The sequence below is a fragment of the Balaenoptera ricei genome, chromosome 2, assembly GCF_028023285.1.
Source record: "Balaenoptera ricei isolate mBalRic1 chromosome 2, mBalRic1.hap2, whole genome shotgun sequence".
In the NCBI taxonomy this organism is placed as follows: domain Eukaryota; kingdom Metazoa; phylum Chordata; class Mammalia; order Artiodactyla; family Balaenopteridae; genus Balaenoptera; species Balaenoptera ricei.
This window is the reverse complement of record NC_082640.1, coordinates 156,571,428-156,588,118: the sequence shown is the minus strand read 5'-3', so window position 1 is coordinate 156,588,118 and position 16,691 is coordinate 156,571,428. Positions and strand designations below refer to the sequence as shown.

General features: G+C 38.9%; 1 protein-coding gene across 4 annotated transcripts in view; it reads left to right on the top strand.

Annotated features, from left to right (window-relative positions):
- Positions 1–3,591: 3,591 nt before the first annotated feature.
- The window catches only part of SYNJ2BP (synaptojanin 2 binding protein), a 50,018-nt gene continuing 36,918 nt past the window's right edge, over positions 3,592–16,691 (top strand). For all 4 annotated transcript variants that reach the window (XR_009500957.1, XR_009500958.1, XR_009500956.1 and 1 more), the window contains exon 1: positions 3,592–3,835. Coding sequence is in view for 1 of the 4 variants with exons in the window: in XM_059914527.1 (XP_059770510.1) it covers positions 3,772–3,835 (64 nt within the window). In the remaining 3 variants the exon portion in view is untranslated. The remainder of the gene's footprint in view (positions 3,836–16,691) is intronic.

Sequence of the window (16,691 nt, the reverse complement as noted above, 5' to 3'; positions counted from 1 at the left end):
GTACAGATAAATGTTACTACTATAGATATTCTACAAATTATATAAAGTTTCTGAAATGTACATATGTCCTGGTATAATCCATCAGCCATAACTCTGGTTATATCATAGCAAATTAAGTTTTGTCAACACATTGTGATCAGATCTTTAACCTTGCCTTTTTAAGTCTTTAATAGACAGTTAAGCTGATGCTTTGCAAAAGTGCTTTATCTTCAAGAAGATTCATAGGGAGGACTTTTTTGATAAGTGCAGGTCTCTAATAAACTTCAGATTATACCACTGAACTGGGTAAGAAACTTAAAATACTAATGGAAGACTTGATGGCTTCATAAAAATATAACAAAAGGATTGGTTACTGAGTAAACTGGTGTATATGGTTATAATGATTATGCGTTTTGTCTGGAATATTACTGATTTTTATCTGTGTTCTCCAGATATAGGGAAGCCCTTCCCATCAAGTTCCTCATGACTTAAAGCAATTTGGTAAATTATACTTCTGTGAGTCTGGCTACGTGGCAACAAGTCTCCCCCAGTATACCAGGTCCATACTGGTTTTCAGGCTTATTCTCCTGAATTTCTCAGGGAATGAGATGTTTCTTATACAAGACTTGGATCCAGGACTTGGAACTTGGGATTATTTCCAACTCGGTATCCATGCCCCAAATCAAGGTAGGACTGTGTCCCATTTTAGCAGGAAGTAGCTAGAGCGGTCATCACCCCATTCCCTGAAAGCCTCGGGGAAGTGTGAAACAGAATTGGAGGTTGAAACCAAGTCCCCCTAAAACCGAGTTCTTCTGCCAAGTTCATGATTAACCACTCTATCCAAAACATACCTACATGTTCTCCTCAAGGTTGAGGAATATCAAAGAAAAGGGGGGAACTGTAATAGAGCGGGGCGTACAGCCGTTGGCAGGCAGCCATTACTGCGAGCCCACTAGCATGGTGGTTAGGGGGCCCATTAGGCCAACCCTCGGGTGAGTGGTGGTCACCAGGCAGAGAGTGAGGTAAGAGGCGGATCCTGGCCTTCTCCCTCGGGCCCTACAGCTCACCTGGCCTCAGGCTGGTGGGTGAGCTGGGAGGCCCAGGGAACAGGCAGGGGGCTGTGTCCTGCAGGGCCCCATAGGCCTCACCAAGGTCACCCACTGGCCAGGCCCAGGCCTTGAGGTGGTGATGAACCTCTCCCCCATCCCCACCTCTGCGACCTAATGGCAGTGGCAGTCTGCATGGGTTGCAGTCCATTGGACCTGGCTCCCTACCCCCATTTAGGCAGCCTGACGCGCCTGAGGACCAGTTGGGTCCTAGGCACCTGGTTCCCTCAGTGATGATGGCTGGGCAGGGACTGGGGACCTGGCCGAGGGCACTGCCAGCTGAGATCTGCCTATTTAGCTGGACCTGGGTACTGGCGGGAGGACCCAGACTGGGTGCTGGACGAACGCTCCTGGGCAGGGTAACTGGCCCCCGCAGGGACCCCCTCCTCTTAGCCAGGACCTGGACCTCGGAGGGTGAAAGGTGAAAGTTATGCCTTGGGACCTTGCCCTTTCTTGTCAGAACAGAGAATAACATTTGTTTGGTGGAAATTTACAGGAACACCATCACCTGACCATGACCTGACCTCAAGAACAAAGGATCTGACACCAAGAAGTTTGCAACAACTAACCACGCCCCTCCCTCACCTTTCCTATAAAAGCGCTTTGCTGAAAGCTTTCAAGGAGTTTGGGGTTTTTAAGGCATGATCCACCCGTCTCCTTGCATGGCCCTGCAATAAACCATTCTCTGTTCCAAGCTCCAACGTTTTGGTATTGTTTGGCCTCACTGTGCGTCATCTGGCACATGCACTTGTGTTCAGTAACACCATGACTACCCTGATTCCATAGCTTTTCTCAATTGTTTTCTCTTAGTGGAAACTCCTATTTCCTCTGTTATCTGCCTTCCTACATATTATAGTTTCCTCATTCTTAAAAACTATACTTACATTAAGGTATAAAGACTATTTACATGCCTTCTGTTGCTCCACTTATTACCAGCACTTCCTAAACTTATTTGGTGACCATTTTTCTTTTACTGCTCTTTGTGTTTCTTTTGAAACTGAGGGCTCAGGTGAAAAGGGCAATCTTCCCAGGTACAGAGTAGTGACTCCCCCACCCCCACATAGTCTACAAGAAACTTTTATTTTTCTTCAAAATTTCTTCATTAATGAGTTTCTTGATTTTCTTTTCCCATTTCTATGTGATGTCTTCTCTCTTGGCATTCCAATATCACCTACTTACTTTTTTTTTCACTTATCATACTTTGTTTTTTATTATGATCACTTTATTTACTCATTCAACTAACACGTGTTGAGGAGGGCTGGAAGTTGAGGATGGCATGAATCTGAGTTTGAAGTTGAGAAGTCATTTTTAAAATTTTCATCTCATTTACTCTTTTCAAAAACATTTTAAAGATCTATTATCATGCCCTTTTTAAGATGGGGAAACACAATTGGGAGATATTAAGTTACCTGATCAAAGCCAGACAACTGGAAGATGGAGCTGAAACTTGAGATCAGGTCTTCTAACATCACCTCCTGTGTTCTTTCCACTATTCCATATTAACTTCTCTCAGGATTGGCAAATAAGAGGCCTTCCTGCCTAATCTGCCTCTTTCTTGTTTTGTTTGATAAACACAGTAGCTTCTGGCTTGAGAAACCACATGGAGTTAGACCACAGGGATTGATGGAAGATTGAAAAGTTCAATTCCAATTAAGGCATTCCAATTCAGATTAAATAAACCAGAAGCTACTGTGTTTACCAGTCTTACTGCAGGGACTTAAAAAAATTAAAAGATTGAATTTTCCCTGTTTTCCCTGTTACCAAAAGGAAGAGACCTTTACCCCTCTACCCTTTCATAGAGAATTTTCTTGAACAAATTTGTAATTATAAATCCTTCCTATATCTCTTTTATATGTATATAAGTCTTTTTAAAAGCTAAACAAGCCTCTTACCAGGTACAACTCAGTAGTTTTTCTTAAGGTCCTGGGAGCCAACTCTTTGAAATCTAAATATCCAGGAAGATAGTGCCCCATATCCTCGCACCATAGAAGTTAGCCTAGGCTCGTTGCTCCAAGCTAAAAGTACCTTCTTGTCACAGAAATAGAAAAGTTTTCTTTTTCCCTTCGATAACGGCAATTAACGAACACAAATGGCTACCCCAAGCGTGACCTACCAAAGAAGGTACAGCAAACGGTGTGGTTACGTAGTACTATTACATGAGAACATGCACGTAATGGATTGTATCTGCTTGTCTATAAAGAAGGGTGAGATTTCTTTCTTTGCAATCGCATTAGCAATTGCCTGTGACACCCATCCCAGTCTGGTTCAGGGCTTACTGAATAATATAATTTTTTTTCTACATTCGGTGAGATTTTCTGAGATGGCAGGAGATCTTAGTTTTCATTTTTCCTTGACAATATAAATTCAGTTATGTCTTACCTTTCCTATCCCTACCTGCTCCCCCGCCTCCCCACCACTCCGCCCCGAATAGTAAATCAGGATAGAAATGCGCTCCTTACTCACCTCTCAGTTTGCTTTGACCACCAGGTGAGATAACGCTTCAGAGCGGCAGCCAGAACCACGACTCCCAGCATTCCTGGCGCTCGCCGCTCTCCTGGCTTCCTCTTCCGGTTCGGGGGTTACTGAAACAGAAAGTGCGGTGCTGTGGCCGCCGCCGGGGTGATTTTCACCTTCGCCTGCGCGAGCCCTCGCTGACCCAGGTTGGGAAGCCAGACAAGAGTAAAATATGAACGGCAGAGTGGATTACTTGCTTACTGAGGAGGAGATCAATCTCACTAGAGGACCCTCAGGTATGTGCAGAAGTGATCATCGCTGGGAGTAGGGTACTTGAGGCTGTAATTGCAGAGCGGACACCTCTTATGCAGAGCCAGATTCTTTCGGCCTCGGAGAAGGCAGGCCCCAACCGAGATATTTCATGCAACGCTTGTGAGCACATAGAAGGCTATATTGGCATCCAGCGTTAGCCTGAGACGGATCTGAGGAGTCCACCTCATTTTGCAGTCGGATTACCACATGTATTTATAGTCAGGAAGAGTTTCTTCCTGCTAATGGTACTAGAAATTCCTGGGGGAAAGCCTGCTTTTTAGCCAGCACCCGTGGACACCACACCCTTCCTTCCATTTGCCTGCTCTATCCCTCTTTCTATGAGAGACAGTTTAGTAAAAATGGGAGCATAAACGGTGTGGACTGTAAATGCATAGACGTTTTCTTGGTGCTAGTATCCCTCCCTCCCTCCTTTCATTTCTGGGAAATTCATTTAGACGGTTTAACTGGAATGTTAAACCAGAAAGAGACCTTAGAGATCTACTACAGATGTTCCCAAATCTGGTTTCGCCTCAAAATTATCCAAGGTTTTTTGGTTTTTCTTTTTTTTTTAAAAAAAGGTTAACTCCTAGGACCCATCTCTGTGAATTTGGATTCAATGTAGGTGTTTCTTTGGTCCTTTTCATCCCTTCCTTCCTTCCAACAAGCCCGTCATGGGATTCTGATACTACCAAATCCTCACTTTCACCTACAGTGCTCTTATCTCCTGACGCACTTCACTCCACTAGGCTCTTAATAGTACTACATGCTGCCCACTTTGGCTTTTGTTGCCTTTCCTTTACAGCTGTCTAGTGTATCAATTAAGAGCTTTAGCTTTGGGCTTATGTAGGTCCAAAAATGGTATCTAACCTCTTACCAGTTCTTTGATATTTATTAACTAACTTTACTGATGTAAGACTTAATTTCTCTTATGTAAAATGTGCATGATAATAGAGTACACTTCCTATGGTTATGAGAATGAAATCAGTTAATCTATGTAAAATATTTAGAACATTGTGTGGTAAGCACTGTGTGTTCACTACTATTGTTGTTTTTATTGTTAGTAGATAAATGGTTAGGTTAACACAGTAAATCCTGCTAAATACTGTTATTTCAAGAGTCTCCAACAACTCATCAAGTACCATGAGCTCTATCGGAAATAATCTTTTAAGTCTTTCACTCCTTTCTGTTTCCATCGCCACTACTTAGACCAGTCCATCTTTTCCCATCTGGAATTTTGCAGTAGCTTGACCACCACTCATAGATTATTTTTCATAAAATATGGCTTTCTGAATCATCCATGCTTTGTCTTTTTTCTTGTTATAAAAAAATTGGAAATCAACTTTACTTATGAGAGTGTAATTTATTGCTAATCTGTATGGTTTAATGTCATGCTTCATACGATCTCCTAAACTTTTGTCAAAGGCTCATTCAGTATGCCCAAGTCTCTGAGGTACATTTTTCTTATTTTATGTAAATTTCTCCTTCTCTCCCTGTTAATGGTTATTGACTTTTGAGGCTAACATGGAAAATTATTGTTAAACCAAAATCTGTTTTTCTGTGCTTTTCATCCATTGGTACTTGTTCTTCTCCTAGGGCCAACTGAAACAATGATAGCCTTGCAAGTATTTAAAGGCATCTGGTTGTTCTCCTGTTTTGTCTCTTCCTTCTACAGCCTAAATATCCCTAGTTGTTACATTAGCTCTCTTGTGATGTGATTTGAAGTTTGATTCTTGTCTCTTGCTTAAGAATTTAACGTATTTTGACATGGTCCTTTTGCTGCAGTAGCCACAGTATTTTCAGGATCTCCTGACTGGAGCAGAGCAGAACTCTGATATTCTCTTGCATATTCCAGTCACTAAATATTTTAAAAGTTTAGTGTAATATCACTTTACCTTTCTTGGTATTTACATAAGTGTTGATTAATGTTCAGCTCACTATTCACTGAAATTTCTGATCCTATTGATCTTGCAGACCTGAAGTTCCTAGTGTTACCATTTTTCTGCATGATTGGAATTAGGACAAACGTCAAAGGACTGATTAAGAATAATTGTATATGCTAATATATCTCACCTCAGAGTTGTTTAATTTCTGTTTTGTATGTGCATTTATTCAAAAATGAATGAATTTATTCACCTAGTGACTTTTAATTTTTTCTAAGCATTTTCATGTTTTACTCATATAAGCATTTTCATGTTTTACTCATATTTTAAGTTGATAAACTTAAAAGTTTAGATGAGTAGAGCCACAAACTTGGATAAAAACAGTCATTTGAAGTTTGATTAGTTCAGTTAACGAGCTTCCAAGTTTCTGTTTATCACCTCCCAAAGCTAGTTACCTGCTATGTGGTATTCCTAAGAAGTCTCACAGTCTAACTCCACTTTTCCTCACTGTGCCATCATGAAGATACATAGGGAAGAAGTCAGTTATCACCACTAGAAGCTTCCAGTAATTTTGGTAGTCCCATAGCGTTCTTTCTTTCTATAGAAGAAATATGAAAAGCCTCTAGTTCCAAGTATGCATTTCTGTTTGTAGACAGAATTGTCACTCTGTTTCAGTACAGTGTCCTTTGTAGGGACCTGATAGTTTAATCAGGTAACTGCAAGAATGTATATACTTTTGCCTTTTTGTGTCAGTGTTCTGTCAGGGGCAAGAGTCTTGGGTAATTCCAGTGTTTGGGCCCATTTTGCAAGGCAAATGAACCTATTCTGTCTGATCTTGCTTACTGCAAGGGAAATAAAATCTTGGGGAAATTATGACAATGAAGTGAGTATTTGGTGAGGCAAAAGGAAGCTTGGTACGTAGCTTGGCATCCATCCTATGCCTACTTCCTCAGCCGTGTAAGGAGAGGCTTAGGCTGGATGACTTTGTAAGTTTCTTCCACTTCCAAGAGTTCATGATTCTTTGGCCCATTCCATGTGTTGTTTTATGGTTCCTGCCATTTTGAACCAACAGTAGGTGGTCTGAAGAATCAATCACAATCTCAAATGAAATGCCCTCAAGGGTTTGAAGAGTTTACTTTTTATCCTTTATGGAACACTCTTTTCTTTCTATGGGCATCCAGCTTGATTATGGTCTCGAAGCCTCCCACTTTTATCAAATTGAGAGTTCTTAATGTTGGAAAGACTCAGTTACTCTAAGAAGTATGACAAGAATCTAATTTAGCTTTTTTTCACTGTAACAGGTACATATTGGCCATAAAGACAACCCTACTTCATGTTGGATATTAGGATTGCTTGTTCAGGACTGAGTTATCAGTGAGTTTCAGCAAGTTGCTCCTGATTACCACCTTTAAAGAGGGAACAGAATCTCTATTTTTCTACTTTCTTTAAAGGAGTTGCAGAGGGTAATGGGTTGGTACAGTGTTTTAATAATGAATAATTAAGGAAGTATTCTCTTTCTGGCAGTGTGCTAGTTACTTTTTATATATATATAAATTTTTTTTTCTTCACAACCACCGTGAATGGTGATTAATCCACATTATTAATTGAGGAAATTGTCTCTCAGAGAGGTTAAGGATTTGCCCAAGTTCTAAAGCCAGTAAGTTTCAAAAGCCAGGAATTTAACCCAGATCTGTTGATTATAGTGTTCCATATACTACCTCCCAGTGTAGTAGCTATGTCTAAGGAGTTGGCTCCCAGCCTTTCTCCTGACCTTTATTTTGTTATATCATGCCTTATTTCCAGAATGATTTGAGGCATCTTATGACTAACACAATCCGCAGTGGAAAGTTTTTATAGTTTGCTATTGACAGAGCTGACAGCGTATCAAGGTGAGAACCTAAAAACAGGAAACCTCATTAAGTCCAAGCGTTTAACCCTCTACAGACCTGCCATGTGCTTTGTGTTTAACCCTGAGACTGTTGCTAACAGTTTTCTGACCCTTCATATGCCAAATAGATCTGAGAATAAAGTGCTGTATCCTTGCCCTATTTTCTCTTGATTATGTGAAGTCTAGCCCTCATTGAATTTATGTTCCAATGGAGATATGACATTCACATGTAAAAAGTTAAATCTCAGTGCAAAGGTGCAGACGGTTAAGGACTATGATGGGCATGGATGTAATAGGAGGGCAAAGGAAGTGTGTAGGGAAGTATGTTAATCTAACCCTGTGCTAGAAAAGGTGAAAGGATGGAGGCATCGGTGGGGGCCAGACTGATCAATTACAAGAAGGTGGAACTTATGTTGCTCTTATAGACAAGCTTTAGGCTAGTGCCACAACCAGGGATGGCCTAAGAAGAAATAGAGAAAAGAAAATAAGTAAGCATATTCTGAGATCAGTGAATAAACCAGCCTGGATAGAAGGAAGGGTTCATTTAGGAGAGTTAAGGGAGAAGAGGTTGCTAAGATAGGTAGAGACTGGATTATGAAGAGTTCTCAATGCTGGTGTGGAAACTTAACCTTTCTCTAAGATTCCATCTTGATTCCTTCCCCTTCCTATTCATTGATTAAGATTCAATTCAAGAGTCACCTCCTCCAGGAAGCCTTCTTTACCCAGGCTAGATGCCCCCTTATTATGAATCTCAGACACCATTTATTATCTGTCATGTATTGCCAAACTAAGCACTTTGTCTCATCTACTCCCAACAAGGAATAAATAAAATGGTTATTATCCCATTTTGCAAAGGAGAAAACCTTGACTCTCATCACGCAACTTTTTAAGTGGCAGAGTTAAGAATTGGATCCAGCGCAGACCTACTAGGGAATGGACTTGAGGACACGGGGAGGGGGAAGGGTAAGCTGGGACAAAGTGAGAGAGTGGCATGGACACATATACACTACCAAGTGTAAAACCGATAGCTAGTGGGAAGCAGCCGCAAAGCACAGGGAGATCAGCTCGGTGCTTTGTGACCACCTAGAGGGGTGGGATAGGGAGGGTGGGAGGGAGGGAGATGCAAGAGGGAAGAGATATGGGGATATATGTATATGTATAGCTGATTCACTTTGTTATAAAGCAGAAACTAACACACCATTGTAAAGCAATTATATGCCAATAAAGATGTTAAAAAAAAAAAAAAAAAAGAATTGGATCCAGGTCTATGTGACTTAAAAATCCAGGCTCTGAACGATCCTAGAAAGATCACAGAGTCCTGTGGGAACACAGAGAGAGAAAAATAGCGTTATTTCTATATTTGCTTCCTTACTTGTGTCCCCTCTTCCCTCTACTTCAGTCTGAGCTCTTCTGATTAAAAGGATATATATTTCATCTCTTGTTTTCCTAATGCCTTGCCTGGTACATGACACAAAGTGGTCAGTAAATGTTCATGAAATGACTAGGCGAATCGATGAATATCAGAAAAGTATAATAGGATGTTGTTATATAAAGATAACCAGTAACATGGTCTATTTCAGCTTTCAAAAAGTCATAAACAAGGTTCTCCACTAAATACAATTTAAGAGAGAAGAATCAGTTTGGTCATAATGTGATATAATGGTAGGAAACTGACTAACATTCCAGAAACAAGGAGATGGAATAAGTGGAAAAACACAGAGAGTGAGAAAAGTATATGATACAAAGAATGTGTCTCTAAAGATTGCTTCAAGGATCAATCTTATTAAGAATTTTTTCAAAATAGAAGTAGAAAGGCAAGCTGATAGATGCTCAACTATAGAAACATTTTGTAAAGCCATGTGACTAGGCAACAAAGTAGCCAATGATTGTATTTGAGTAAATGCAAAATTATTTATTGAGGAAAACTATCTATACTTGATTGATTGAATCAGAACAAACTTGGTTTCAGGAGGCTCAGAAATAAAGGGAAGCTGTTTTTAAAAATATTCATTTAGTGTTTACTATGTACACTATGATTAGGAATCATTGATACTAGGATAAAGAATAAGAAATGATCCCTATTTTAAGAATTTTGCAGTTCAGTGGGAGGATAATTATGGTAGGCATGTGCTAACTATCCTCAAGAGGTAGAATATCCAAAGACTTATGGACCTTCATAAGATATGTTCCCAGTAGAGTCAGACTCAGTGGAACATTTCAGACAAAAGACCAAAGGAAATATCAATGCCTTTAGGAAGTGTCTTAGAAACGAATTAGATAATGTCATTCTCCCCTTGTACAAAACTATGGTGTTTTCATGCCTGTTGCTATGTACAGCTTACCATATATTGGGCAAGAAGCAGCAGAATAAGAGAAAATTGAAAAGAGGGCAACAGGGTACAAATTGTAATATCAGGCAAAAATTAAGAGATCAAAACATTTTGAAAGCAAGGGAACAAGTAGAGGCATGATCTAGTAGAGACCGGACATAACAAATTCAGTGCTTGCAAAAGGGCTTATCCTGGAGTGAGAGAGTAAGGATGCTGTCGACTGAAGAAAATGCACAATCTAAATGTTGAGAAAATGCACAATCTAAATGTTTTATTTGGCATTCTTTCTGAGGACTTCAAGCCCAGAAGACAGCCTCTCAGATACCTCTGAGGGACTGCTCCCAAGAGGTAAGGGAGGAGCCAGAATATATAGGGGTTTTGAGACAAAGGCCAGGTAGTCAGAACATCAAAAGATTACCGTTAATGATAGAAAACCAGATATCTCAAATTAGGGAATTTAGGGCTTTTCTATGTATGGAAAGATGCAAGTCTGGGTTATTGAAATCGTTCTTTTGATACACACCTTAGCTATCTCGGGCCAGTATCCTGTTCTTTCCCATCCTGAGTCCCCTCCGGGTGCACCACTGGGCGTGTCTGCAGTGGCTCAGGGCTTGGCAGTGGGTCAGCCCCTTTGTCTCCATCCTGAGTTCCCTCAGGGCTCACTGTTAGGAACAGCTGTAATTTGATGGCTTGATGGCTGCAACATCCTTTGTTCATCAAAATGGCAGGCAACACTTTTCACATACAGTCCCTCCCCTTGGTCATAAATTCGACCAACGTTTGGGAGACATTTCATGACTGATTTTTGTCCCACAGTGCTAGGAAGGCTCATTCCTAGATCAGGCAAAGATTCTGTTGATATGCCACTCAAGGTGCCAATTTCTGGATTAGGCCCTGTTGATAATTTAAAATTCTCTGGATCCCCCCATCTTATTAGTTTATTATGATCCAGGAAATGTTTTCCCTTGTTGCTTCTTCCCATACCTAGAGTTGCACTATTACAATTATTCTGTATAGAATTATATAGGTTTAACTCTCAAGACATCACTAATTTTGTTGGGGGCCTGGGGTAATGCAGGAGACAACAATCTTATAAAATAGACAGGATATAAGTAATACGGCTAGTAACATTAACAAAGTCATAGTGCAGCAGAGAGACAAAAAGCACAAATAATTTGGAAACAAAGAGAACAAATTAAAACGATAATTAGTATAACTAGTTGTAATCTGGTTGCAATAAACCATCAAGTCCACAGGAGAGCCAGCTGGAGAAGCCAAATTCTGGAGGGATGAGGAACATGTAGATCAAATGCCTACCTAGATATTTGAAAGAGAAGCTTAGGAGCAATAAAAAGAGGCCCTGATGTACATCCTGGCACGTACTGCCTGAAACATCTTTGGTCGGTATTGACTGAAAAAAAAAAAGCACAACCTAAAAGTTGAGAGTTATGTTTTATTTAGCAGACGAAACTGGACTTAAGCCTGGGACGCAGCCTCTCAGAAGCTCTGAGAGTCTGCTCTGAAGGGGTGAGGGAGGAGCCAGGATACATAGGAGTTTTTGCAACAAAGACCAGGTAGTCAGAACATCAAAAGATTCCTGTTAAGTAAAGAAAACCAGACAGCTCAAGTTAAGGAATTTAGTGCTTTTCTGTGTATGGGAAGATGCAAAAGTCTGGGCTCATTGAAATCATTCCTTTCATATGCACCTCAGCTATCTGGGGCCAGTATCCTGTGCTTTCTCACCCTGAGTCTCCTCAGGGTACATCACTGGAGGTGGCTGCGGTGGCTGACTGCTTGATGGCCGGCATGCTGTTTCAATCCTGAGTTTCCTCAGGGCTCACTGTCACGGGCAGCTGTAATGTGATGGCTTGATGGCTGCAACAACCTTTGTTTACAGTGTTGCAGGCAATATTTTTTTCATTCACACAGGCCATATTCTTTGTCGCCTCCATCAGATGGGGCACCAGGATGGACAGGGACTGACCATGGGCGTAATACATTTTTTGTTGCTGCGCTATCTTTCTGTTTCTTTGAGGTTTAAGAGTTTCCCTCTTTCTCTCTTTGTCATGTTACTCTCTTTTGGGAGAAGTAACAAATAACAACTGACATATTTCATCTTTGGACCAGAGAGTCTCCAGAGAATATAATAGTTTTGGGTGAAAAGATGCCTAGTCATTTAACCTCTTGAATCACTTGTTTGAATCATTCATTCCTTCTTTCTTTCAATCTACACATTTATTGAGCAGTGACTGTAGGGCAAGTTTCTGTGCTAGGCACTGTGGATACAAAGAGAACTGAATTTTAATATAATTGCAGCGAGTAGTAGAGCATAGTGATTAAGAGCCAGAATGCCTGTGTTACTAGCTATGTGCCTTGGGCAAGTTACCTCACTTCTCTGTACTTTGATTTCCTTAGCTATAAAATGAGAGTATTAATAGCACCTATTCAGACTTGTTGTGAGAATTAAATGGGGGGTTTGTTTTGTTTTGTTTTACAGATACTTTTATAGTGTTGATTCTGTATCAGGCACTCTTCTAAGCAGTTTACCAAAGATAACTCATTTAATTAATTTAATGGTGCCTGTCATTACTGCTGCTGTGTGGAAAATAGATTTCAGAGGAGCAAGAGTTGAGTCATCCAGGAAAGGCAGGGTAACCTATGTCATAGGCATTTTAGGGACATTGGGCTTCCCCTTCTATATTTCCCTCCTTTTCTTTTGTGCCTTCTTTTTCAGGTTATGAAAAAGCCTGCTAGAGGCTCACAGAGACGTTATTAACCTTGCCGCATTTCCCCAGAATTAGAAATGTTAGGAATTCCTGGCTTAGGTGTTACTTCCAATGGCTTTAACAGTCGCTTGCCACCAACTGAGGTTTGTATGTGTCCTAGGTACTGTGTGGGCACAGGAGATACAAAAATGAAAAACAGCCAGTCCCCTGTGCATGGATGTTTATAGCAGCTTTATTCATCATTGGAACTATTGATAATTACTGCAATAGTGTAAAGAGTTAATTAAGCAAGTAATTTAAGTGAAATGTGTTTCTAGGCAAAAGGAAGAAGACATCGAAAATCTTGGAGACGTGGAACAGCTGTGTGTGTGGAAGTGTGAAAAGCAGGGAGGTGGTAATTATTATTTTTTTAAATTTAGACTTTATTTATTTAGAGCAGTTTTTGTTTCACAGCAAAATTGAGAAGGTACAGAGATTTCCCATATCCCCCATCCCCACATATGCATAGCCTCCCCCATTATTGACATCCCCCACCAGAGCGGTAGGTTTGTTACAATTGATGAACCTACATTGATTGACACATTGTAAATACCCAAAGTCCATAGTTCATATTAGGGTTCACTCTTGGTGTTGTACATTCTATGGGAATGTACAAATGTATGATGACCTATGTCCATCATTATGGTATCATGCAGAGTATTTTCACTACCTTAGATCCTCTGTGCTTCACCTATATATCCCTCTCTTCCCTCCTAGCCCTGGTAACCACTGATCTTTGCCTTTTCCAGAGTGTCATAGAGTTGAAATCATACAGTATGTAGCCTTTCCAGATTGGCTTTTTTCACTGAGTAATATGCATTTAAGGATCCCCACATCTTTTCATGGCTTGATAGTCCATTTCTTTTTAGTGCTAAATAATATTCCATTCTCTGGATGTACTACACTTTATCCATTCATCTACTGAAGGAGTTTTGGTTCCTCTGAGTTTGGGTAATTATGAATAAAGTTGCTGTAAATATCCACGCATAGGTTTTTGTGTGGACATAAGTTTTTGACACGATTGGGTAAATACCAAGGAACGCAATTGCTGGATCATATGGTAAGAGTATGTTTAGTTTTGTAAGAAACTGCCAAACTGTCTTCAAAAGTGGCTGTACCATTTTGCATTCCCACCAGCAGTCAGTGAAAGTTCCTGTAACTCCACATCCTCACCAGCATTTGGTGTTATCAGTGTCCTGAATTTTGGCTGTTCTGATAGGTGAGTAGTGGTATCCGATTGTTGTTTTCATTTGCATTTCCCTGATGACATACGATGTGGAGCATCTTTTCATGTGCTTATTTGACATCTGTATATCTTCTTTGGTGAGGGCAATTATTAAATTTTGTTGTTACTGTATAGTGTAGAGCAGAGAGGGTCCAAAGCTGGCTAGAAAGGTAGGTTAGGAGGATTTTGAGTTTAAACTTCATCTTCTATATCAGCATTTTTCAGTTCTTTTTAACTTTCAACTTTCATTCACATTAACATCTTGAGACTGTGCTTAGAATTTTAAAAAAATCATTTTATCAAATTTGCAATGAAAAGATACTGTGTGAGAAGTAGGGTACTGTAATCACATTTTTTGCCCAATTATCACCAAATAATTGGTGCTTCAGGTAACTTTAGACTGTCTTTTATTATTGATTAATAATAAGAGTCAATGATAGTTGCTTAGGATACTTGCATTTTTGCACTTAAGAATTACCAGATTCATTTTTAAATCAATTTTATTGCAGTATGATTGACTTGTAATAAAGTGCATTCATTTTAAGTGTAAAGTTCTAAGAAGTTTGACAAATAATATACACATGTGTAATCATGACTCATCACTTTAGAAAATTCTCTGTGTGTTCCTGCAGTGGGCCCTTTCACCCCATCCTCTAGGCAACCACTGATCTGATTTCTATCACGGTAGATCAGTTTTGCCTAATATAGAACGTCATAGAAATGGGATCATATAGAGTGTACTTAGGCTTCTTTCAGTCATCTATGCATTTATTTGTTATTACTGAGTAGTATTTCATTGTGTAAATATACCACAATATACCACATTAGGATTATCCATTTACCTATTAATGGACTTTTGGGTTGTTTCTGGGTTTTGATTATTAAAAATAAATCTGCTGTGAGTATTCATATGCAACTCTTTGTGTAAACACGTGTTTTAATTTGCCTTGGTTAAATACCTAATAATTGGGAGTGGGTTTGGTGGGTTTTATGGGTAAGTGTGTGTTTAGCTTTAAAAGAAACTGCCAAACTTTTTCAAAGTATGTGTGTCATTTTACAATTCTGTCAGCCATGTATGACAGTTGCAGTTATCTCACATCCAACATTTGCCAACATTTGATATCATTCCTTTTTATTTTAGCCATCGTAGGGGTTGTGGAGTGGTTTTTTATTTGCATTTCCCAGATAACTAATGATGATGAGCATATTTTTATATGTTTATTGGCCATTCATATATATTCTGAAGTATTTGTTTAAGTCATTTACCCATTTTTATTGGATTGTTTGTTTTCTTATTATCGGATTGTAAGAGTTCTTTATATATTCTGGGCACAAGTCCTTTGTCATGTATATGTGTTGCAGATATTTTCTTTCGGTTTGGCTTGCCTTTCCTTTTTGGGAAGTAGGGTTTGTGTTTTGAAGAGTAGAAGGCTTTAAGTTTTATGAAGAACAGTTTGTCGAGTTTTTTTTTTTTTTCTTTTATGGTTGTGCTATTTGTGTAATGTCTAAGAAATCTTAAGTACCCCAAGGTAAAGAACATCTTCTTCTATGTTTTCTAATAGAAATGTTATAGATTAGCTTTTACATTTAGTTCCAAGATACATTTCAAATTAATTTATTTTGCATGTGTTTGAGGTTAATCATTCATTTTTATCTCTACCTCATATAGATACACAGTTGTCCCAACACTTATTGAAAACATTATCCTTTCACCATTGAAATACATTATCTGTATCAAAAATCAGTTGACCATTTATATGTGGGCCCAATATTGATCTCAATTTGATTCCATTAGCCTGTCTTTCTCTATACAAATACCGTAGTATGTTGACAAATGTAGCTTTATAGTAAACCTTGAAATAAAGTGTGAGTCTTCCAATTTTATGTTTCTTTTCAAAAATGTTTTGACTATTCTAGAACTTTAATAATATAAGTTTCAAAAAAAACCACCCCAGAATATTAATTTCCATGTAAATTTTAGAACCAGCTTGTCAGTTTCTACAAATATATCTCTGTTGGATTTTGACTGGGTTTACATTAAAATTATCCATTTTATGAAATAATGCCATTTGCAGCACCATGGATGGATCTAGAGATTATCATACTAAGTGAAGTAAGTCAGAAAGAGACAAATACCATATGCTATCACTTATATGTGGAAGCTAAAATATGACACAAATGAACTTATCTACGAAACAGAAACAGACTCATAGACATAGAGAACAGACTTGTGGTTGCCAAGGGGGAGGGAGGGGAGGGGAGGGATAGATTGTGAGTTTGGGATTAGCAGATGCAAACTGTTATACATAGAATGGATGGACAACAAGATCCCACTGTATAGCACAGGGAGCTATATTCAATATCCTGTGATAAACCATAATGGAAAAGAATATGAAAAAGAATGTGTGTATATATATATATATATATATATATATATATATATCTGAATCACTTTACTGTACAGCAGAAATTAACACAACATTGTAAATGAACTATACGTCAATTTAAAAAATATAAATAAATAAAAATCCATTTTGATTTAGAGAGAATTGTATCTTAAAAGTACTAAGACGTCTAGTCCAGGACATGGTGTATCTTCATTTATTTAGTTTTTTATTGTTTCCCACAATTTTTAATATATTTTGATTTGTCATTCAGCTAAAATGTTTTCTATTTTCCCTTATAATTTCATCTTTAACTCATAGGTCATTTGTTTTCCAAACATTTAGGGATTTTTTAGATATCTTATTGT